A 24,184-nucleotide genomic window follows, 5' to 3' on the forward strand; every position below is an offset into this window, starting at 1 on the left:
CTATCTGAATTTTAAGATCAGATGATCACTACAGTGATCAAAATAATCAAGTTTTATGTGCCAAAACTTAAGAGGATTCATCTCAAGGGACTTGCCAAAAGTTTTACAGGAGGCACATTGGTCAGTAACTTTGATCCAAACAGAAAGGCTTCACATACAACACTACAGGCTGAAGTGACAGTCTTTGTGTTTTAGATAAACAATACAAACCTGATATTACTTAAAACATGATCCGGTTTCACAAAGTACGTGAAGTTCAAATGGCATAAACTGGCTGAACCCTAGAACAATTCCCAAAGGGGAATGGGTGGCAGGAGATTTGTGCTTTTTTTATGTTTTTAGCAACATGAAATGCTTCATTGCTATTTATATTGATTTATTTATTCCAGGTTACAGTAGTTACATTTCAAAATTTACAGGGTTAGACAAAGAATACATTGTTAATACAATAGAAAACAATAGTAGTGTAACAACATTCTCTCTAAAATCATAAGGTGAACAAAAAGTTATGCATGAATCCACCTTCCTCACATTTTCTTTCATTTCACACAGTAAAGCTTTTATGTTTGTCTTTTTTTTAATCACAATAACAAAATCAAAACAACATGATCAAATAAGCATCTGCTCTCAGACTGGGTCATTTTCAACATATCACATAAAAAGAGATCTCAAAAATTCAAGTCTTGCTGATCAACATGCATTCTTTCAGGCTTTTTGATTACTAGATGGAAAATATCTTAGATTTGTTTTACCAATTTAAAGACATAATAAAGTCTTTTTCATTGTGCGTTAAGCAAAGGCACATGGAACGTGGCTGTGGACTGGAAATATCAGGACGAGGTGTGCACTTTATATCTGATGATAGATTTATTTCCCCTGATGCCATCTAATAATTGATTAATTATGGAAGCAGATATATTAGCCAGATCTCTTACCCAGTTTTACACGCAAAAGTGTATCAGGAGGGTTTTGGAAACCATCACACCCTACTCTGGCATAGCTATGACAGTTTAAAAAAAAACCCTATGTAAATACAACTTAAATTAGGAAAAGGCGGGCAAAAATGCACCCCATGCACTCCAGAAAACAATCGCTCCTAAACCAATAATCCCATTTTCCATGTGCCTTCATTTTGCAGATCTAACACTGCAAGGGTAATAAAATTTGTGAGAAAGACGGATTTCTGGCTTCGTGTTTTGCAAGGTACTGTCCATCTCTATCAATCAGCCTGAACATTTCAGCTCCGACAGTACAAACCACACAGCGCGTTTGTTTTGATGCTTCCAAATGTAACTGCAGTGGTCACAGTGCAGAGCCTGATTATTTTTTAAAAAAATCTACTCAATTCACCTGATTTACACACGCTCATCAGGAAAAGACTCCCCTTAAAGTCTCCCAAAGGATTCTCTGACCAAAAACTGCAGAATTGGTTCAATTTTTAATGAGGTGAAATGCTAACCCCCATTGAAATTAGTAGAAATTTTCTACTGGTTTTAATGGGGATAGAATTTAATTTCTCAATGCCCTTGAAATATTACTTTTAAAAAAAGGAGATTTACAGTATGTGGATACAGGAAAAGACAAAATATATTAACAAGAGAAAACAGTGTTAATAAATACATTTCAATTTGTAAAATAACTGCCAAATATAATCCCATTTCATTGAAGTTAAGATTGGCGCTCCAGTCTTAACTCTAGCAGCTCAAATAAAATAACCTAACAATCCTGCAAAACCACTAAAAGACACTGTGAACTTAAAGAAAAAAAATTTAAACTTCTGCCTGAATTTTGTCCTAATACTGTTAAAAATAACACTGAAGAGCAGTAGATCTGAAAGGCTTAAGATTATTTTTTCCCCTGTTCCATTATTTTTTTTGCAATAGAAACGCTGAATAAAGTTTCACTGCCTTTAGTAGAATCTGTTTTATGTTTTGTATTACCTTTTTTTTTTTCCCAAGTAAAACCTGAAAAATTCAGGTGTCTTATTAGAAACGCATGAAGCAGAAACCCCAAACCCTCAGATCAAATGATGTGTAAAGGGTGGAATTTCCTACAGACCTTTCTTACCAAACCCCACTCAAGGGAAGGAAAAGCAGCACAAACGCTCAAGGAAAAACCTGCACTCCAGCCTGCAAAAAACACTGTACCCTAAAGCTCCCTGGCTTCCAAGGGCTCCTACATAGGGTGCAACTCCAGGAGCAGATATCTTAATTTCTTCATTCACCAAACTGTCAGTTTGGCATTTAAGTTAAGCGACATAAAGTCTCATTTATTTTGCACTTGCACAAAAAATGCTAATAAAGTAGCTGTGTTTTTCACCTGGTACTAAATCCCGACTCTGAAGTCACATGAGTGTTCAATTACTCCCATGCAAACAGCTGCCACACCAAAAACATATAATTTGATATTAAAAATGGCAATACAGACACTTACATAGGCCAGCTGGGTTTAAACTGGCACTATCTTCACTGGAATTACACCAGCTGATCTGATGCATTTGATGCATTTGCTCTTTCAAAACCATAAGTAAAATTCTTTAAAGAAACTAGAATGTTTCTTTACTCCATTTGAAAGTATAAAACATAGGGCAATTAAACTCTGAATTATCATCTGTAATTCTCCATGTCTGTGCAAAACTCCTACTGGCTTCTCCTCTACTTGTTAAATTTGAAGTAATTTTTTGAGATGTGAGAATAAACATACATTCAAAATTAACTCTGGGTTGGAAAGTAGAAGAGTTTCCTTCTGACAATCTTAAAATAGTCTTAAATTAGGGCAGGCTGCTTTAATGAAATACAGAATGGATGAGATTAAAATTTACGTTAAAATTTCAGCTGAAGAAATTTTAAATCCCTGAAAGTCTCTAGTCAAAGCCCTTTGAAAATAAGAGCTTAAAACAGAAATCATTACAAACTTAACCGCAGCCATATAATATAGCAAAAATATTTCCAGGAGGACAGAAAGTGAATCTGAAATTACACGTTAGGAATTCATTTTCTGAAAGAGATGCGAAAGGCTGTCGCATATGTATTTAAAATACAGACTCGTGACTGGTTTTGCTACCTGAAAGTTGGTTTCTTCAGTGCTCTGTGTCTTTCAAATTCACAATACAAAGCACGCGGAGAGATGCTCCTGTTTAATTGCACAGCCCGACAAATCCTTCATCAGGCAGGTTATATATACTACACCCTAAAACCAGAAAGGTGGGGTTCCCCTCTCAGCTCCTAGAAGGAAAAACGTATTTCTTCACTCAGAAAACAAGCTATTGGACCCAATATTCAACCATATAAATCAACACACCCTTTTCATTTCAAAGGAGCTGATTTATGACGGCTGAATATCTGGTTCTGGGTTTGCAGCAAGTTAAAAGAGCGAACACACAAAACAATATTTACCATTTACAAAACCATTTACAACCATTGGTCTTGCACAGGTGTTCTTAACACTAGGTAGTTTTTGCAGGGAAATTAAGTTGAAATTATATCTAATATAAACTATTCCCTCAGCCTTCTTGGTGCCTTGGAATAATTTTATCCTAGAAAGGGTACAGCTTTAAAGTCTCTATGCTCAAGTGCTATAATTCTCTGCTTGTTCTTTCACATTCGTAACTACTTGAAGTGAAAAAAAACAATGACCATAAATGGATAAAAATGTTTAAAAGTTTTTCGTTTTTGTCCATAGTAACCAAACCAAAATTTGTATCTATTAATACACTGAATTATTTCAGTATTTTTATTTCTTTAAATAGATTACCTAACCAAGACACTTGCAGGCTGGCAGAAATCTCTAACAAAGTAATTATCTATTTATGAGATCAATATGTAAAAGTCTGTTTCAGTCTGAGAGATAATTAAGTTCAGCTCATCTCCTTACACAACTTGTTTTGAAATACCTAATTGCTCCATATACGCTATTTTATAAAGAAAAGGTTAACGGCATGCTTACAGATGTACTGAGTTAAGTGACTCTAACACATTAAAAGAAACCTGTCACTGCAAAAAGCTGCCTCTGCATGCATGGGAAGACTTGTAAAGTTGTCATGCTTTAAAATATGCTGCTCTTATCATTGTCATAAAGGCATATATATATATTTATATGTATATATCAAATCTATCAACGCCAGCATGATCTGATTTTTTAATATCAGTAAATAATCTTCCCTGAAGGATCTTAAATTTTAAACAAATGAGGACAAGTTTATTAAATTACAATCCAGCATAACTAATTTTGCTTTTACCTACAGTTACGTTAAAAATGCACGCAATTTCAGATGAGGGAGTTTCCTTACAAGTTCATATCAAACGCTTTGTATCAAAATTATGCATGAAGGTGATCTGTAAAGACTTTATTCCAGTACTTAAAAACTATCTCCTGCATAGTCTTTCAAACAGTTGCTCTAAGAATAACACAGCTCTCTAACCTCATTTTTTAATGAAGGCATCACATATGATAAAAAAAAAAAAAAGAAGTCTGTGCCAAGGATAATCTTAAAACACCAGTGTTAGTATTACACTGAAAACAAAAGGAATTTCTTGAGTTCCTGTTACAGGTTTGATCCAAACCCCACATAAACTGATGGATAAACTCCCACTGACTTCAGGGAGAAAAAAAAAAAAAAAAAAAATCAGTCTATAGAAGATACAGCGGTTACTTAACAACAAGAAAAAGTAGTAATTACACTAACATAATTAGGAAAAAAAAAAAAGGACTGTGGTTTAAAAAGCAAAACAACAGAGCTAAAAGAGACATATAGAGTTCTCTTTACTTAAGCTATCTCTATGCAAAGACCTTCAATTTCCATAATTAGAATTTTCATTTAATCTGTTTTAGAAACTTTTAGCAAGTTCCAACTGATGATAAATATATTTTTTTGGTAGCTATGGAGAGTTACTTCATAGGAAGAAAGGCCTTAATGGAGAGATGACCAAAAAATCCCCGTCTGTAGTGATAATAACAAGAATTAAATAGACACTTCTAATATATAGTTAAAATTAATCCTACTTTAAAACATCACAGTTTCGAGCCTGCCTATTCAGGCTATCAGTATAAAAAAATCCACACAATAGCAAGTTATTGTATTATTTAAACGAACCTAATGTTCTGGCATTCCCCATCACAAGTAAATAATTATTTCAGTGGCATTCAGACGTGGTTCAGAAGAAGCTCTTGCTGTCTGACCTAGACCAGCAGCCCACACCTTCAGACCACCACAGTGTTTTCACTAGTCTGGCTGTCAAGCCTTGTTTTAAATTCCTGTGCCAAGGCTCAAACCATCCATGGATGGCTGCTTATCTTAGGACTGACATAACCATGTTTATTCCAGCATGAAGGATGCAGTTTGGTCATATATACAGAATAAAGCAGCAGTATTTTCCGTGCATGGGTCATGCAGGCACACACAGTTGGGTGTGATTCATCTCACCTGACTTCAGCCAAAAATTATCTATTCTAAATTGTTTATGTGGGAGGCTTAGACAACTAATAGAAGAGAAAGACGCTGCCAGAAGGTGTCCTCTTGTAGGTGCTTATCTCTTCCCTTTGATTCAGAAGGAGATCCACAGCAAATGACACCTAAAATTAGAGATGACTTCCACCCAAATCGAATACGCACACACACATATATATGTATACCTGTGCGTATTTGTGCACACAATATAAGACAGCTGCCTCCATAAATATGCCATGTGCAACACAGAGACACTCGTAAAAACTCAGGACAGAAAATGAACTACTAAATGGGAGACCAAAAAAAAAAAAAAAACAAACAGTTGTGCGCATTTGTTATATATAGCTAAATCTATAGGGTAAGCTTATTTATTACTTCTGCCTAAAAAGGAAGAAGAAAAAAAAATAACGTGTGACATGTTGAAGCTGCAAAACTTTGGAGTAAACAGAGTTAAGGAAATGTTATGAGTCTGTAATCTGCTTCTCTAGGGTACTTACATCTTCAAATATAAAACTTACTTCCTTATATAAATGTTTTAACATGCAAAAAGAGCATTTGGATGAATGCTCTGAATGCTCCTATTACAACAAACATAGCTCTACTGATATTGGGGTATCTAAACAAGGATTCTAAGTTATAGTTTTCCAGGGTTGGTGATGAAGGCTTAGGGTGGTTTCCCCTCACACCTATAAAGGTGTTTGTATGGGTGTGCTGGCACATGCACGTGGGTACACTGTGGGTTTTTTAAAACTACATATATATTCTCTATAAATTGAAAAAAAAAAAAAAAAAAAAAAAAAAACCACAACGATGGTAATAAAACCCAAAAGAGGAAAAGCAAAACAAGCATACACAAAGAGAAAAGCAAACATTTGTTTTAGCATAATCCAAAGTAACATCAAGATTGCAAAGATCTGATTTGTTTGTTTGTTTGTTTTAAGTTTACGATTGATTCAGATCAGGCTCTGCAATATTCCCATTCTCTGGAAAGACAGGTGGAAAATTGTTATTAAAAGTCGCTGGAAACTCTAGTGCGGCATCGACATTTTGATATCCCACGTAAGAATTAAACGACTGCTGTGGAAGTACTTGGCTATCAGGCATCTGTATGAAAGCCCCTGACTGTGTGGTAGGGGGGATTCTTTGGCCAACTAGTTGAATTTTAGGTTCCCTGGGCTCCAGTTGTTGCTTGCTTTCTTCGTCCGTGTCAAGACGGGTTAGCTTTTCTATCCACATGCGGAATTTCTCCTCTGTCTGCCTCTGCATCTCGGCAAAGCAGTTCATGGCCTCTTCCAGGACATTGCCTATGCAGTTCCTATCCCACACGGTGCCCCTGTCAAGCAATCCTGGAATTTCCCTGGTCGCTCCTCCAGATCCCCCAGCACGACTGAAGCCAGCTTTAAAGACATTGAGGCCATTTGATAAGACATCGTTAAGTACAAACATAATATTGTTTATTAAGGCATGTTAACTCAGGAAAACAAACTTTTCTAATTGCGTCCCTTGGGTATGACAACGGGGGAGGGATTAGCAAATATCAACCAACAGTATTACTGTCCAAAAAAAAAAAAAAAAAAAAAATTTACACTCATTAAGATAAGAGAAATTTTGGCTTCAAAATTATTCTTATTCTAGAATTCTCAGACAATTATGTCACAAAGGTTTGTTTTGGTTTTTTTAATAAATAAAACAAATTAGTCCAATTGCCTTGCAATTCCTGTTTTGGATTCAACTGAAGGTGTCAAGTATTATACAAAACATGTTTAGTTCAAGTTGCAATCCAAAATACTACTGTTTAACTGAGTAATTATGCACATTTTACTTAGATACTTGACCCCTTTTGTAACGGACTGTTAAGCATACAGAAAATCGTACACAAGATAACAGAGATAAAGGCTGATATACTGATTGCAGCACTTACAGCAGTCAAGCCCAAAGCTTACCATTCATGGTCCGATTTTGGAAAACACACTGAACACCCAAGAGAATACATGACACATGCACACAAAGAGATACGTGAACGCTGCGCTAACACATGAGGTGAAAACACCCTCTGGAAGGTCTGACAGACACAGATCCATCAGAGGGGGAATCCACACGACATGCAAGAACGATCAACCTCACACCAACAATAAACGCATTTCTAGCACCACTTCCAGCCAAGGCAGAAAACAGACAGGGCATAGCTGGGAGGAAATTGTTCTCCTTCTTTCCATCTATCAAAATTGACTGGCTTTGGGATTATCAGGAAAAACTTCAGCAAGAAAAGGCGGCCTCCTCATTATCTTACTCTAGATATCAATAAGAAAAGGCAGTGTTATCTGCATTTTCAAGCCTAGAGTTCACTCAGGAATCCCCTAGGAAACAATAAAACCCCATGAAACAAGGCTCTGTACCTCTATGAGTTATAACAAACCATGTGTGCATGCCCTTTGAACACACAAACGTTGCCTAAGGTAATTCAAACAAGACAAGCATCACATTAAACTACACAAAGCAGCTACGGAACCTGACAAATTTAATATGTGAACATGAAACTTGTGAGATCCTCTGGCTTAAGAACAGTAGAAAATATCCTAAGAATGAGAGAAATCACTGCACAACCTAAGCAAATATTTGCTAATAAAAACATAAGGCACTAAATCTTTGTTGGGATTTCACTGTGTACATGAAATTACAGTATTACTTAAACAATACATTATTTCCAGGAGCTATTTAAATGAGGTATACCTAAGTCCTTCTGTAACAGCAAAACAAAGCCTAGGATTATCCTTATTTCTGAGCAGTAGCAATGCTACCCACTGGGGCCAAAAACTTTCTATTAAAATCCTACTTTTTAAGTGCTGTCTCCTGTCTGCTTACCTATCAGACAGGCTGGAAATTCAGCATTCAGGTCCTCTGCTCAAAAATAAATTACTTTACAGCAACTAATTTACATCCATCCAACTGCGTTTTAACTAAAAGTAAAGGTATCTTTTTCCTACAACACGGTTCCTTTTGTACATTCCATGTCTTTTTCCTCCCTGAAAAAGATATTCCTTCTGTTCATATAATCTTAGTGTTGAACGTCCAATATGATTCTCTTTATTCGTCATTAGTCAGGGATCTTATCCCAAGGTCAAGTAACTAAACCTCAGTCCTTCTCATTTCCACAGGCTTACTATCTGACACCTTTAAGTAATGTTAAGTAAGTTTTAATTGCAATTTAAATAAAAACTATTGATGACAGTACGTGAGACATAATCTACCTAGGCTTTTAAAGTTACGAAAGAACTAGCATGGTCACAGTTAACAAAACTGTTTTGTAAACTTAAGTGAATATGTATTAAAATATGTATTACCCTGTAATACTATTTTTAAAAGGCATCATTCATAGTATATCTACAATTTACAGTAGCAGCAAATTGATGCTTCAGATGCTTTCCATGCAGTTCTTATAACACGGCTTATTCAATCTTTACTGGCGGCCTTAAGTGTTAAAAAAATTAATCAAGTCTAAAAATGCATTTTTATTATATTACAGTGCTAGCATTTATCTAATTGGTCCCTTCGCTACCTATAAACTTACAGCTCTATAGTTTTTGAAGCAATACCAGATTACAATGAGAAGAAATTTGCAGTCACAAAAGGGGTCAGAATCCAAGAACTGTATCTTATCTTCAGGACAATACCTCATGCAGAAAAGCGTCAAAGAAATTCCCCAATGCTGTCTCTTTAATTTAAGAAGTCTGACAACGTAACAATTTAAGATGATATGTCGCATCTTAATTCTAACTAGCAATAGTGGATTCCTCCGTGTCACTATACTATCCAGCATTTCCAAATAAGTAAACTACTGGAATTCACTCTTAATTTTTTTTTCCCTCCTGTTTTTATACAATTGCAACTCTGAGTTACTTCAACCAAATTCATCCCTTGCAAGATGCTTCATCCAGGGTCTACACACAATCTTAAGAGAAAGTAACCTGGCTGGGAGTCCCTCACGCACATTGTTCCCCTCTCTTTGGATTTCTACGTATTAAAAACCCTTTTCCTTCTTAAAATGTGAGCTGCAACACCTCTTTTTTTTGTTTGTTTTACATCAACACTAAAACTTTCTAAAAGATCTTTTTGAAAGCCTAAAACATGAGTCACTCCTATTTCAGTTTAGATTTTTCTGAGTTCTAAAAAGCTCAATGGTGCTAAACTATATTTGAATTTTTAAAACCCTCCTCCTCCTTCCAAATGAAATTGTTTACACAGAAATAAATATTGATTCCCAGACTTGCTCTCATGCCAATTTAATTCAGAGTTACTTTGCACAAAGGAAAAACTTTTCACAGCAGCAGGCCTACCAGAACCTATTTCAGGACTCAGAGACCATCCTCTTATGCTGTGAATATTAGCCAGTGTTTGTTCGAGAATAGCAAAACCCTAAATATGCCAACAGACAGGCTCAATCATTAAAAGATAAGAAATTGCTACTCATCTGCAATAATTCAAAAATCATGGCATTCCCTGAATTAAAGAGCCAAGATTATGATTGCTCAAGTTGGTGAAAATATTCTTGGTAGCATCCATAAAGTTTAGATTGAACCTGTATTTTCAAGTATAAATCAACTTCATACGTTCAGAATAACCTACTGTATTGTGCTTAGCTCCTACTGAGCTCACAATATTCGTATTGAAGTATTACCAGTAAGATCTCAACTCTATACTCTTCAGTCCTTGCTGAGAAGAAAAGCAAGAGTTTTAGTTACACAACGTGAAAGACTGCTTATTTTAAAATATGTGGCACTTTAATTTTCAGACCACACACAAATCAACTCTATTTTGTAAAACTACTTGTGTCGACATAAGGTGAATAGCCAGAGTATGTATAGCCCTTGTACATGAAGGCCACGTTACATTAACTGTAACTAAAAATTTTTGAGCATCTCTGTTGGCAAAGCTCTTTTTCAGACAGCAGATATTTGAAAATCAGCCCAAATAATAAGCTACATTTAGACAGTAACTAACACTACAGCTGAAGTGTCCCAGTACAGTCAGACTAAGGGGAACACAGGTTACCTGTAAAAGTCTTTTGCATCAATGTGCACAGACTTTTTTCAAAAGGAAAAAGTTTTTTCATGCTTATGTCCTTCTCACAGGTGCATTGTAGTTTCTTGACACTCAAGTATCAAGTTAAACCTGAAGTTTTTGACTGTGTGCAAGGGACACGCATGGCCTGAAATTTCCAGTAATACTTCTTGATACCCTGTATATTTTCCAACTACATGTTCACTCCCTAAGTTTTGAGGACATTCACAGTGTAATGCTAAGTGCACTATGGCTTTCTAGTAAAAAAAAGTATATATATATTTTAAGTTATGCACTTTGCCAGTTCCAAGAACAGGGATCGCAGATGGCATGTGAACCTTCTGCTGCAATGGAGAGCTGGGAGTCCTGCTCAGACTCGGAGCTCCCCAACATCTGTTAAGACCACAACGTTTTATTAACCCACGAGTAGCACAAGATGCACTTTTGGCCAACCTCATCCTTAATCTCTGTAGAGAATATTTTTCTTTTGCACTTGGAGACTGTTTCCCACAAACCAGAGTCATTTCTGTTTAAAGGAAAACCACAATGTGGCAGGTGCACATTGCACCTCGTTCCAAAACTTTTGATGTCTTAAGTGTGATTCAATGTCAAGAAGATGATATCTGCTATGAAATAAGAATAAAGGGCATTGTTCCCCAGGATGGTTTTTGCACTCCCACATCTTGCATCGCAGGTAAAATCGGGCCTTGGCCTATTCATCATTAAGTCATCAAGTTATTTTGTATACTACAATGGGACCTTTTCACTAGAAGCATCTCATGGTTAAGGCTAAGCTCAAACACAGAAAGAGCCTAATGACACACAAAAAGTACCCCAGAGTGGTTTCAGGTCTCCGCAATAAATCTTGGCAGATCTGAAAGTACCATGTGCTGCCTTTCCAGGTCACAAGGTACTTTTACGACTTAAAAAATAACATAACCTTGGGGACTTCTTGTGTGTGTGTTTTGGGTTTTTTTAGGACTGAGGAGGAACCTGTCCCAAAACTCAACGAAACAGTCTTCTTCTACAGGCTTTAAATTAGGCTTTAATTGCCCAGCAAAGTGTAAATATAGTAAATAAAGAGATATAAAACTATGAAAGCTATAAGTCCAACTAACTACTGAATTGGTAAAAATCATTTGAGATCTCTATTAGAAGTTTACTACACAATAATCGTAAAACTATGCCTTTCCCAGACTTTCTAATAAAAAACATTAACTTCCTTTGGGCAACCTGCTTCCTAGCAATATGTGGGAAAAATGCCAGTTCTCGTAGTGACAGAATCATTCACCATAATCAAGTCAGTTAAAACAGTTATTCATCAAATCTGCTGCAAATATTTTAAATAATTAATCTATCAGACATTCATTCAGCAAGTTAAGACTAATTATTGCAGTTTTCCTTTAAAAGTTCTGGCCCTATGTAAGCTGATACTTATCTCTACCAAAAAAAAAATCTTTTAGCACAAGAGGAAAAAAGGCATGTAACCCAGTAAAAATTGGCAAGCCAAAAAGTTTATTTTTATGTGATTTTATTTTTGATTGCCATATGATGACGGTTCTATGGTATAATATGCTGCAAGAAGAATTCACACAAAACCCTGTCCACGGCACTTTGGCTAATAAAATAACAAAGACTCAGCAGACAAAAAACTTGAAGAATTAGTCTTTCTTTTCCTAATAAAATAATGAGAAGGCCCCTATAATTTAATTCCCCCAATCTTAAAACGGATGTGTCATAAAATTTGAAGTATAGAAATTATAGATCCTATAACACAGGAAAATGGTAACAGCTTTTGCCTAATATGTTGAAAAATTAAGTGTGAATATAGCTTGGGCACCTGCGCAAACATCTTCATATTTATGTCCTAAAATAGGTGACCAGCTGTAATCTGCATGAACTTACAATAAGGCTAAGTAGGTTTGTCATGCACTGAAACGTAGAGCTGCAAGCACAGCATAAGTGCAATAATGAACAGGGCCTTACTGTAACACGGGCAGGAGGTTTGCCAGGTTATTTCTAACACAGCTGCTGAGCTGTGCTCTTAAAATATTAAAGCAAAGCTGGCCACTTATCTTAAGAATGTGTTTATTAGATTATCACCATCTAATGGGATTTGACAGCACTCCTAGTTCATATAGGCTTACAAAGGAAAAGATCTCAAAATTCCAGAACTCAAAGATAGTCCTTCCGCCAATTTACCATTTCTATGCTTCGTTGGTGTGCAAAAGTGCACTGAAACCTCAGATTTTTAAGATTTTCCCATCTTGTTAATGCACTGCAGTCTTCAAATTTACACAGAGCTGCAGTTCTCCTGGTTTTTCTCAAGTGTCACTCATCTAATTTAGCATGACAGCTGAGAAACGATGTCAGATGTGTTACAGTTCAGTTTAAAAAACATCCTCTACCTGGTATCTCTGCAGTGATTGTCTTGCTGCTCCCTGAAACCTCTTCTTCATCATCTGATGAACTCGTGCTCGAGTCACACGTCAGGTCACTATCACTGGTACTGCTGTCCTGCAGCAGGTTGTATTTCTTGCGAGCAGCTGCCTCCCGTTTCTGTCTTAAGAGACGGATTCTTTCTTTGTGTTTTTGGCTTCGGTGACCTTTTACCTTGGTAACTCGGCCATTCTGCTTATCACTAGACTGTCGGTTTTTCTTGGCAGCCATTGTTGAAGTTTCACTTTCGGATCTGGATCGCCTAGATTTCCTCCCGACCACAGCCCCAGACACCACAGAAGGGTCACCTTCTACAGCAGCTTCAGCTTGACAGGGCTCATTCTCTTCTGTGGAAGACAACGTGTCTGAGTCAGCCAAATGCCCGCTGGAAGAAGGGGAAAGCATGCAATGATTAGAAGAGTCACTCTCGTAAACTCGACCACCCGTTGGCTTATCGCTCTCTGTAGATGCCAGCTGAGACTCCGAGGAGTCTCGCCTCAGTTCCATCAGTAAGCAAGGCATGGAGGAGAGGACCACAGAGTCTGCTGCGGCGGCCACGCTGTCCTTGTGGGTTTGTGTCTCCAGTTCTATAGGTCCGTCTTCATCAGGAGCCACCTCTTGCTTTTCAGAAGTCTTTGGCGGAACTTCTGAATCAACAAGTTCTTCTGTTTTTCCCAATGCCTCCATCTTCATTTCAGAACACCAAGGTCCTCCTGGTCTCAAAGCATGGAGCACACGGTCTGGAAGACGGGGTGAACTAGACACAGACTTCAGCAATGCAGCAGCCTGCACAAGAACAGAACAGTAAGAGTCATTTACCCAAATAACTCAGTCAGTCCTGCTCTTCACAGTATTACCTTGATGCTCTCAATTACAGACAGCATGGTTCAGTATCATTCAGAATCATTGAATCATTTTGTTTGGAAAAGACCTTTAAGATCATTGAGTCCAACCATTAACCTCCATGTCCCTAAGAACCTCATCTCTGTGGCCTTCAAACACCTCCAGGTTTTCTTCATTTACTTTTTCCTAGTGAACTCACCCTGTTACACCACACTATTCTTCCTTTCACACACCCATGAAAGACGGTATTGGAATCACATCAAATGTGGTTCACCTCACTAGAATAATCAAAACAGATCAGAAAATAATAAAAATATTTCTAAACTCTTACTTTATAAAATGTAAATCAATGTATTGTAAGCAACATATGCTAAACTTTTTCACCTAGAACTTTAAACATATTTTAATGGAGAATTTTGCCCTTATGAACAATGCCAGCCAGAAAATTCCCAGACTTGGTAGTCATCTACCTGGACAGACCAGAATATAGTTCTGTTTCCATATCTATGAGAAATCTACTCTCACTTGAACAGGACTTCAACTTCATAAAATTACCATGTTTCTATGGTAATTTGCAAATTTACAGTACCAACACGACATAGGAGAAACCTCCACTTTGTGCAGAAACCTGAAGAAACAGGCTGCTGAACATCAAACACACCTTTTTTTTTTTTAGTGGAACTGCTGCCAGCAAATCTCACATACCAAAGACGTATTTACAAGAAATGCCACAAATTGATATGAAATGGTCAAGGACACAGGTTTACGACATCTACAGGCAATGCCTTTAGAAGCATTAGCTGTGTTTAAGGCAGATTTGTTCCCAGCAACTGCTGCAAGCAACGAAGAGTATCCACCCACACCAATATCCTAAATTTCACTTCAAGTTATAATTTAATAAATCATATTGCTTCAGTGCAAATGCAAAATCCAAGCTATTTATCTGACTGATAACTTGCATGTTATCAACCCAAAAGTACCTGAAGCACCTTCAGGGAAATTTTGTTTATACTCATTATTCACACTCTGCCTTCCACTTAGATTTTCACTTTGAATTCAACATAAAGATCTTTTAATTATCACAATTGCTTATAGGTGAATGGTATGTAGCAAATAACTTCTGGGTTTAGAAGCATACTAAACAACAAATTTATGGCACCCCAAAAAAAAGTGTAGACAGGAAAAAGTAGTGTTAAGATTTAACCTACTGTTTTTTAAAAACACATTTCTGCAGATGAGGACAATTAGTACTTGAGCAATCTCAGAAAGCATGAGTGGTTCAGAGAGATTTTTCTGTACCCTGACAATCCTTCTTCAGTTTCCTGATCCATCCCAAACTGCCTGTAATTGCACGTATGTAATTGCACATACGTAACCGCACGTAATTGTACACTGCTTCCCTGACTCCATCTGCAGCACTGAATTAGGCTGCCTCCCTCCTAAAAGGTGCTGTGAAAAGCTCAGTGTTGTCCTATATGCCCTAAACCACTTTAAAATTTGATTTTTAAAAAATATTAAAATAGAGTTCACGCTTCCTTCAGGCTAATGAATTAAATGCTGAGTAGTGCAAGGGGATTAAGAAAATATTTACAGAAGAGAAACACTGGTTAATAAAAGAAAGCTTAGTTAATATCAGACAATACAAGAAAGATGGAGATGACCACTCTAGGTCTGCAAAGTAAGCGAAAGAAAAACGAACACTTCCCCCAAAACAAACAAACAAAACCCCACAAATAAAACAGTAAACCCCATATTTACTTGAAAAAAGCAGAATAAAATATGTATTGTAAAATACAGGAACATATAAAGAAAAATATTTTCCAATACTTGCACTGAGTAATACTCCCTTGAAAGCAACCTAGAAGAATTTCTGGAGATGGTAACTTAATGTAGGCAATAAATATAATGTAAGAATAAATTTATTTCCAAAGCCACAGCATGGCATCAACAAACCCAAATGATGAATACACATGTTCTGAAACATAAACACATCCCAATACTGTAATAAGATCAATATTTCAACATATTTCATCTGCAAAACTACATTATCAAATAATTCTCTCATACAAGCAAGTAAAACACAGATTTGACTATTAAATGACTGATACACAGTGGGATATGTATTGTACCAGCTAGCGCAACTCTCAGCTTTGTTCCGGCCATGCACTTTGAAAAGAAAAATACCTTTTCTAAGAGTTTTGAAATGTACATGCAAGGAAAAATGTGGTTGCTCAAACACGTACAAGAAGAATATTAGCCTGACCAAAAGAAATGTATTTAAAGATTAATTCTAATAACTGCAGAACAGCTTCTGTACTATTCATCCTTTTAGCCTGAGGAGCACAAAGAACAGAGCTCGACACAAAGCTAAAGGGCAGACAAAGAGAACTAGAGACTTCTTCACAAACGTCCTACTTGGGAACATTACCCACCTCTCAGCTCCCAAAGGGACTATAACAACACCTGTACTCGCCTTTCCATCTCCCTGGCCTATCAGCCAAAAAAAATTATGTTTCACCTACACAGTACCACCTTGCTAACAGTCTATTCTACAACTTATGAAGACTTTTTTTATTATTCAATAGGATCTTACTTTAACTACTCAAACGACACTGGTCTGATCCCTCACACAGCAATCAGTGAATTATATTTTCAGTAATAAAGCAGCACAAGGACTGGTAACTTCACCAAAATGTATCTGGTCCACACTGCTGTGTGTTTCTGTGTGTACTTGCTCTGATGAGGTTTGTACCCTTCAGGTCCTCTGAACTTGCTATTTAAAAAGTCAACAATTGTAATATTAGTATGCATATAAAAAAGCACTTGATATTTATCCCAGTCTGTTGTGACTCCAACAGACTTTGCTGCAGGGAAGCATACAGACAGTTCTTGCAAAGCCTTTTCTCAAAGAAAGAAAAAACATACTGTTTTAGTTCTACTTGAGAAATTCATAAATTAGAGAGAGGAAGATGACACTGAAACACTCCCACTCCTTTCTTGCCACTCACTTTATAACCATACTAGAAAAGGTAATCTCAAGGTGATGCTACAGGAAGAACAGTTTCTTACTTAAATGAGGAAAACATAGCACCGAAAAACAAGCGGTGATGCTTACAGATACAGATGGATACCTAATTAGACATTGCTCAGAAATGTCGTTCTCCTTTTTCTGATGCACAGATACTGCACTGATGATTTTAAAAGACAATTCTGTAAAAACTTCTGTGCTGGATTTTTGCAACAGAAATCTTTTTTTCCCAACCACACACAGAAAAAACATCAGTGTGTGGAAGCCATCAAATATTTAACTGTATCTTTACCTGGGAAATATTTTCAAATTGTGGACTCAGCTTTAAAGGCATCTAATTTGTACACTATGAAAACTGCACTGTAATTAAGAAATCCAGAAGGATTTTGAAGGTCAGATTAGCAGAGATGGCCCAGCCAGTCTAACAGCTTGCTGCCATTTAACAGGGATGGGTTTTACCCCCTACTCTTTTACCACTCACTCATGACTGTGCAGTCATATTCCTTCCTTTCTACCAGAACTGGCCCATCCTTTCCTGGGTAGATTCACTTCACAAAACCAGCAGAAAACAAAATCAGAAAATAAGTGAAATTTTCTGCCAGACCTGGCGGGAATATGAGGGAAGGGAGGGCAAGTAACAAGCCATTCCTTTAGTAAAAAACAAATGTGACTAAAAACTACCTGCTGTTCTGTCTCATCACCAAACTGAGGGTACTGAATGTTTCTTTCACATCGCTGTTTGCTTCGAGATTTTTGAAGATAAAACATTATTAAAAGCAAAAAATTAAACTCAAGTACAGGTCTCAGTAGCTTCCTAAAGAACAATTATAACGGAAGATATGCTATTAAGTAATACATACTACTGCACAAAGAGTTATATTGAAGATGACACGCATGCCCTTTATCAATCAATAACTGGCCATACATACATCCTTCATAATATTTTCGCTCGTTGTGCTCTCAGTAAAAGTTCTTCTTTATAGTTGTATATCCTGCAATGTCAGAAGGAAATGAGTTTCACCCAAACAAAAGATAAAGCATGAAATACTTTAATAAACATCATGACACCCTAACCTTAATTGTACATTGTCATTTTAGGTGTTATTGAATTGATTAATGATAAAGAATACCTAGCTTATATGAAGCAAACCAGTTCATTTTCTCAGCAGCGGTGGTTACAACAGATTCTTACTTCAGAAGCACTAAGTTTTTCACAGAAGCTTGCTGCTAAAAGTCACTAGTTTATTACTGACACATTTCCTCTTATTCACAAGTCCAACAGACCACTTCTTTTCCCACATCACCTTCTCATTCCAGTTTAAATGAAAACAAAAAAAAACTAGAAGAACATTGTCTTTTAAAGCCATTTTCGCACTGAAAGAAAACAGCTTTAACAATACCTCCTCGCACCACTACCCCCTCATTCCCAAGCTGTAATTTAAAAAAAAAAAAAAGAGAAACAGTACCTCCATTTTTGCAGAAAATAACGTCAAGGACTTCCTTTAAGCTTTTTTTTTTTAAATAAACAAAAAGTTAAATTGCACTGCTGCATAGGATTTACTTGTTCATAAAACACAGTTAACCATAGAGATCCTTGCAGAGCCTCTCCTACCTTATAGCTCCAGTGTCACAGAAGTCAGTATTTTCACCTATATCTCAATATGTTTTTGTATTTACACAGAACTGAAGAATATAGTGGCTCATACTAACAAACAATTATTTCCATCACCAGTGGATTACATTATCTCACATTTACAAGTAAGTGAGCATAGATGGAATAAATCAGAGATGTGAGGTAATGCCAAACGTATACAACTGACGTTAATGAAATTATGTAAACCAGCTTTTTTAAAAAATGCAAACACTCAGGCAAAGACCAGTCATCTCCTCTTGTGACAGAGCCACATAACTGAAGATGTGAACTGCTAACGACTGGCCACTTCTGAAGCTTCACCAAAAACCTCTGTAGGAGAATCTGCATGTTGGTCATGCTTTTTTCTTTTTTCTTCTCAAATCACCTTCCTTTCCACCATAAGCCAGCATGCTTAATTCAATAAACTCACCAGTTACATTTCAGTACAAGCAACGCAGACATGCCCAACAACAAAATGTCTATGTAACTAAAAATGAATCAATCCAAATAATGAGAATTTTATCAGCAAAAACTAATCTGCATCCAGGCGAACACAGAAGTACCAAGGCCTTCTGCACTTCCCAACTGCTGTCCTTCAGACTTGTTTATCTCCTCCCCAAGATACCACACATTCTTTTATTGTTTTCTTTTAAGTGTCACACATACCCATGCACTTAAAACAACAGAAGCGTGACCAGCACTCGATTTAAGTCAAGACAGTTGACTCAGCTCTGTGTGGATGTGTGTGCACAATGCTCCAGAGAAGATTTTCATAACACTAAGCCACCCCCACACGGATACTGTGTAATTTATATAGTGTTCCTTTGAAAATGTTGCCCTAAAGCTGACGCACTGGCATATAATTCTACCTAAAGGCGCATTTCTGGGAGTAGAGCTGGCTCTTTATCAGATGATTCATAAATCAGGCCTGGTAGCAATTCTGAAGAATAGAAACCTGGTAAGAGAATCGCAGTGCCAAACAAAAGAAGAAAACATTAAACTAACGCTGTGTTTCAACTGGTTTTGCATAAACAAATGAAGGTTAAAAATAGGCTGCTCCTACTGAGAGCTCAACAGGATGCATATACAAATCACCTAAGGCCAAATAAAAATTACAACTATATGTGTTAAAACAAAAGGTTTGCAGAGCATCCTTTGCGACCTTGAAAAGCAACATTTTTCATCGTTAATAAGAAGCAAGACTTTATATTTAAATACAGGTTTTTCCATTACAATGCTTAATGCACATATTCTGCCTCTTTCAAATGAAAGATAACTACCAGCTATGGGTTAGTCCACAAGCCTGCACACAGGCTTCCAGAAACATTCACCAGCTGCACTGGAATCCCACAAAAAAATCCTCAAACAGAAAACAACACGGTCCTTGTAAAAATAAATTCATTATCATACAGATAAAGGCACACAGGGTTGGCTGCACTTACCCTTCTAAAATCTCATTTATTTCTCATAGTGAAACCATTTTTCTCCAGTGCGCAGTCATTTAAAGTGTACAATGCTCTCTACTCTAAAAATTAGAGGGGACGTATTTTTATTACTACCCGTTCCTAAAATTTTACGCCACTCGCTTTTAGATTTTTCATTATTTTTTCAACAAAACTAGTGGCAGAAAACAATGCCGGGACAGTCATGCTTCATTTCTTTTTCTCTCTGCCATAGATTGGCTTGAATCCCTCATCCCTTCTGAGGATATTCATGTGGATGTCCCACCTTTTTCTAAGACTGAGTTTAACAAATTTTCCCACTTTACCTATCCATTTCTGTTACTCAAAGGAAACGCATTGTGTGCTTCCTCCGCTGGTTCACGCCATTTTACATAAACAGACTTCAAGAAATCACGAATCGTAGAATCACAGAATGAGGTCCCTTTCAACACAGGACATGATTCTATGAAATGCTGGTGTACTGTTCTACCATGTTCAACAAAGCAATGCTCACAGAAAAGCTGCATTTTAAATTGCAAATAACAGTAGCAAATTAATCCTCATCTTCAGAGCACTGTTTTTCTTTCTATTAAGAACAGTTACCTGAAATATCCTGAAAGTAATCATACATTGCATTACCTGCTAGTAACTCCAATTGGCAAAACAGGACAGCTGCAGTTAACTTGGAAGTCGTGAAGTCATCTCAGTACTGCAGTATTTATTTGAGAAGGGTTTGAGCCTGTCCCCTGCAAAAATCAACAGTGGTCCAGCATGGAGAGGCACAAATTTACCTTGCTATGGTTATTATTTGGAAACGTGGAAGCAGCAATGAGTGCTGCAGGAGACCAGGAGCCATGAAGTCCATCCTGCAGTCCACCACCACTGTAAAGAGGTAGAACTTGGCTACCTGCTGGGCCAGTTAGCACCCATCAAGTTATTTTGTAATTCGGCCTCCCAGAGGAAAGCTGCACACCTCATCACTGGGCTGAATGGGACCAGAGTCAGGGTCCAGAGCCAGGTGAGCATCTTACACAACAGGCCTGGAGCAAGGGAGAGCATTGGACGGTTCACCCGATCTTGCAAAAACACCACTCCAAAATTGCACAAGCCTTGACATCAGGAGGGGAGATACTCTCAGCAGATAAGAGAGATGTTTTGTCAAGTTCTGTGTAACATTCCTTTTCAATAACAGCACTGGCTACCCAACCCATGCTACAACCTCCCCAGCTCTTACAGCTATCCAAGAGCTCAACTCTCTGTGCTGGAAGTGGTATGGATTTATGACAGCCACTTAAAGACGAGTTGAGAGATATATTAAGTAACTCCATAGTTGCTAAGTATTTTATGATCAGAACTTTTTACACATCTTTGCCACAGGAAATAAACAAAACAGACCTGCAGGTATTTTAAAGGTTCAAATACGCGCCAGTGCTGTGCCTTTGCTTTAAGCCAGTATCTTCCTGGCATAGGGCAGGAACATACATATTTTATGGTCTGGCCAATTGATGAAGAGAGAGGAGATGACATGCCCAAATTCTACAGAAAGGCTGGAAAGCAGCTGTAAGCCAAAAAAACCCTGATCTCAATTCATTTCCTCATCCACAAGCCACTAATATTATTCATTTCTTTAGTTATTAAGCTAATGGTATAAAATCTAATTATTGCAACATAAATTTGCAGTAGGTATATTACTGAAAAATAAATTGTATCAACCCACTAAAGGCAAAGTCACATTGCATCCAAATTATGAAAATTTTAGTAACCATAAGATACCACCCGCTGTCAGGCTGTTCTTGACACGGAACCCTTGATCATTTTTTGACCAGCAACACGAGCTGCCAATCGATTTCAGCTAACAATCGATACCGTAGTCTTTACATGTCCAAAGTGCTCCTGACGAAGGAAGCACTCATGACATTGGTCTGTCCTGACCTAACTAGGACTTGGTAAGTAACAGGTTCATTGGACGCAACTTTCTCACCAAGAAAACTCACCCACACCCCTGAACCGCACTCAAGAGCGCAACTAACTCAAGATCGCTAACTTTTGAGCCCATATCCTTACAAAACCTAACACTCTGCTCCCTAGTTTACATTTCCTGAGAAACTGACGTGACAAAAAAGTTAAAGTCTCACAAGATGTCACAGCCATAGACAAACATCTATAGACACAGGCAGAAGTAGAGGGACGGCAGCACAGCCCGTAACAGAAGGAGAATGAAGCCTGGTAAAGAAAAAGGACAGCACAGGACGGGGTTAATTTAGAATAAGCTTTTAACAAAAAACAAATGAAAAATAGTATGAAGTAAACACAGGCTGGGTCTACAAATGAACACAAGCTACCTTGAGTATTTCAAAATACAGAACTGACTGGGTCAAAAGCCCATTATATGTATGTTGTGAGTAATGCCTCTAACATGGGTTTTACTATGAGATACTTCCTACAATACTTACTCCCAGTTGGCAGAGGTGAAGAAATTTGACCTCTACTTCGAGAGGGTAACAGACCAACCAGGAAACAGACATATCTTTCCCACAACATACAGAAGACTTCGCAGGTATTTGACTACAGAAATTAAACAACAGCATCTAAGGGGATACCAAGTTACCAGCTATAAAAATAGCAAAAGAAAATCAAAGGGTAGTTTTCATCAGTACTCTGCAAGTACTGTCAGGGAGAAAAACTTTAAAAAAAATTTAAAAAAAATAAAATAAAAAAAAAAAAACACCACAACACAAAAAACCTTCCTTACTCTAAAATAAAAGCACCATTTATCCCAAAGTGATTTGTTGTGTTATTGCTCTTGGTTTAGGAAAAAGACGTTCAGCTAGCAAAGCTTTCTTTACATCTAAACTTACAGTTAGCAACAGCAGACATAAACAATATATATTATTTCCCCAGCAAAAGGGGAGGTAGAATAAAAAAAGAGCATCAAGTCTGGAGTACTAGTTCAATCTCACTCTGTTCATCCAACACAGTTGTTGTTATTGCTGTAGCTTGACGAGTCCCATGCAGATAAACACTGAAATCCACTACAGGTGTTAGTAAGTAGAAAAAACATTTTGATCTTGTAAAACAAAAAAGGGAAATCAAGTGTCTGTAATCAAATAAACTTCTATAACTCCAGAAGCCCTCAGTAATTAGCTAACTGTGGTAAGATATTCACTAAATGTCCCCAGCTTAGTTTTACGGTATTCAACAGTTTCTGGGTTTTCTTTATGAGTGAGCCCATGAATTGCCTTTAAGATGACTTATTGATATCGGTAGCTGTAGCCATGGAAAATATAACTTGACCTTAAAGGCTTTTTAAAAACAATATTTAAAGAAATGTTTGGTTAGTTTTTGTTGTTGTTGTTGTTGTTTTTTAAACTCCTCACAGGTTCTACATAGTGCTGATCAAAAGGTATTACCAGTTCTGGAGGAACCATAGCTATTGTCAACTCAAATTGTGATTATCAGAATCAGCTCATGGGCTCTGCTACCCACAAGCCCATTCCTTCCCACCATGACAACGTAACTTCCAAAAGACATCTTATTAAACACGATGAGGCCCCAGGCTACCAGTGTTACATCCAACCTACTTCACTAGGAGACAGCCTTGAAAACCCCCTTATCTTGCACTGTATTTCTAACCACAAGTACATGGAATTAGCAGACAGCCTCCTGACCTACTTTTTATCACTCTCTTTTTTTCCTTAAAATTTTGCTTTTGTCAGGTTACTTGGAGCTCTCTCTCTTTAGCAAGAATTGGAATTCCCAGAGAGCAAGAACTGGGAGAGTAAGTCGAGGACTCAGGACATCACCAGATGCTGCGAAAGCCACCGTAACAGAGAACAGTATTGTCATAACCTCACCTGGATATCAAGTTGGTTCTTTTTCACTACAGAAAGCTCAGCGATGCTATTGGAACACAGAGTGCCAACTTCAAACTGGAACCATGGAAATGTGATATTCCCCATGAGAAACAAATTACTGAAATGGTAGCAACTGCATCATAGCACAGACAGCTGGTATTTTAAAGTCTAGCTCTCAGTTATTCCTGGCTCTGCTACTGTGAGTCACTTGGTCTTTACCCGTTTTGGATGAATGGAAGCGAAACCTGAGTTCTCAAAAATAAGTCTTGAAAGACTAATGACCAAGCATTCAGGAACAAGACACTACAGCAGAAACATAGCGAGGACAACACTTATCCAATCATGGTCAGGCTCTGCCTGCTCATGTCCAGGAAACTCTGAAGCATCAAAGCAGAAGAGCGTTGTGCAGGACACTGCAGGAGTCACTATGAAGTCGAAGTC

At 37.4% G+C, this 24,184-nt stretch overlaps 1 protein-coding gene across 1 annotated transcript in view; it reads right to left on the reverse strand.

The window, feature by feature from the left end:
* Positions 1 to 24,184, reverse strand: part of ARK2N (arkadia (RNF111) N-terminal like PKA signaling regulator 2N) — a 43,012-nt gene that overhangs the window by 14,007 nt on the left and 4,821 nt on the right. Inside the window, exon 2 of the mRNA XM_065656548.1 lies at positions 12,913 to 13,729. Within this exon, the coding sequence (XP_065512620.1) occupies positions 12,913 to 13,636 (724 nt within the window). The 5' untranslated portion in view covers positions 13,637 to 13,729. The remainder of the gene's footprint in view (positions 1 to 12,912; positions 13,730 to 24,184) is intronic.

This window comes from Caloenas nicobarica, chromosome Z (genome assembly GCF_036013445.1).
Source record: "Caloenas nicobarica isolate bCalNic1 chromosome Z, bCalNic1.hap1, whole genome shotgun sequence".
Classification (NCBI taxonomy): Eukaryota; Metazoa; Chordata; class Aves; order Columbiformes; family Columbidae; genus Caloenas; species Caloenas nicobarica.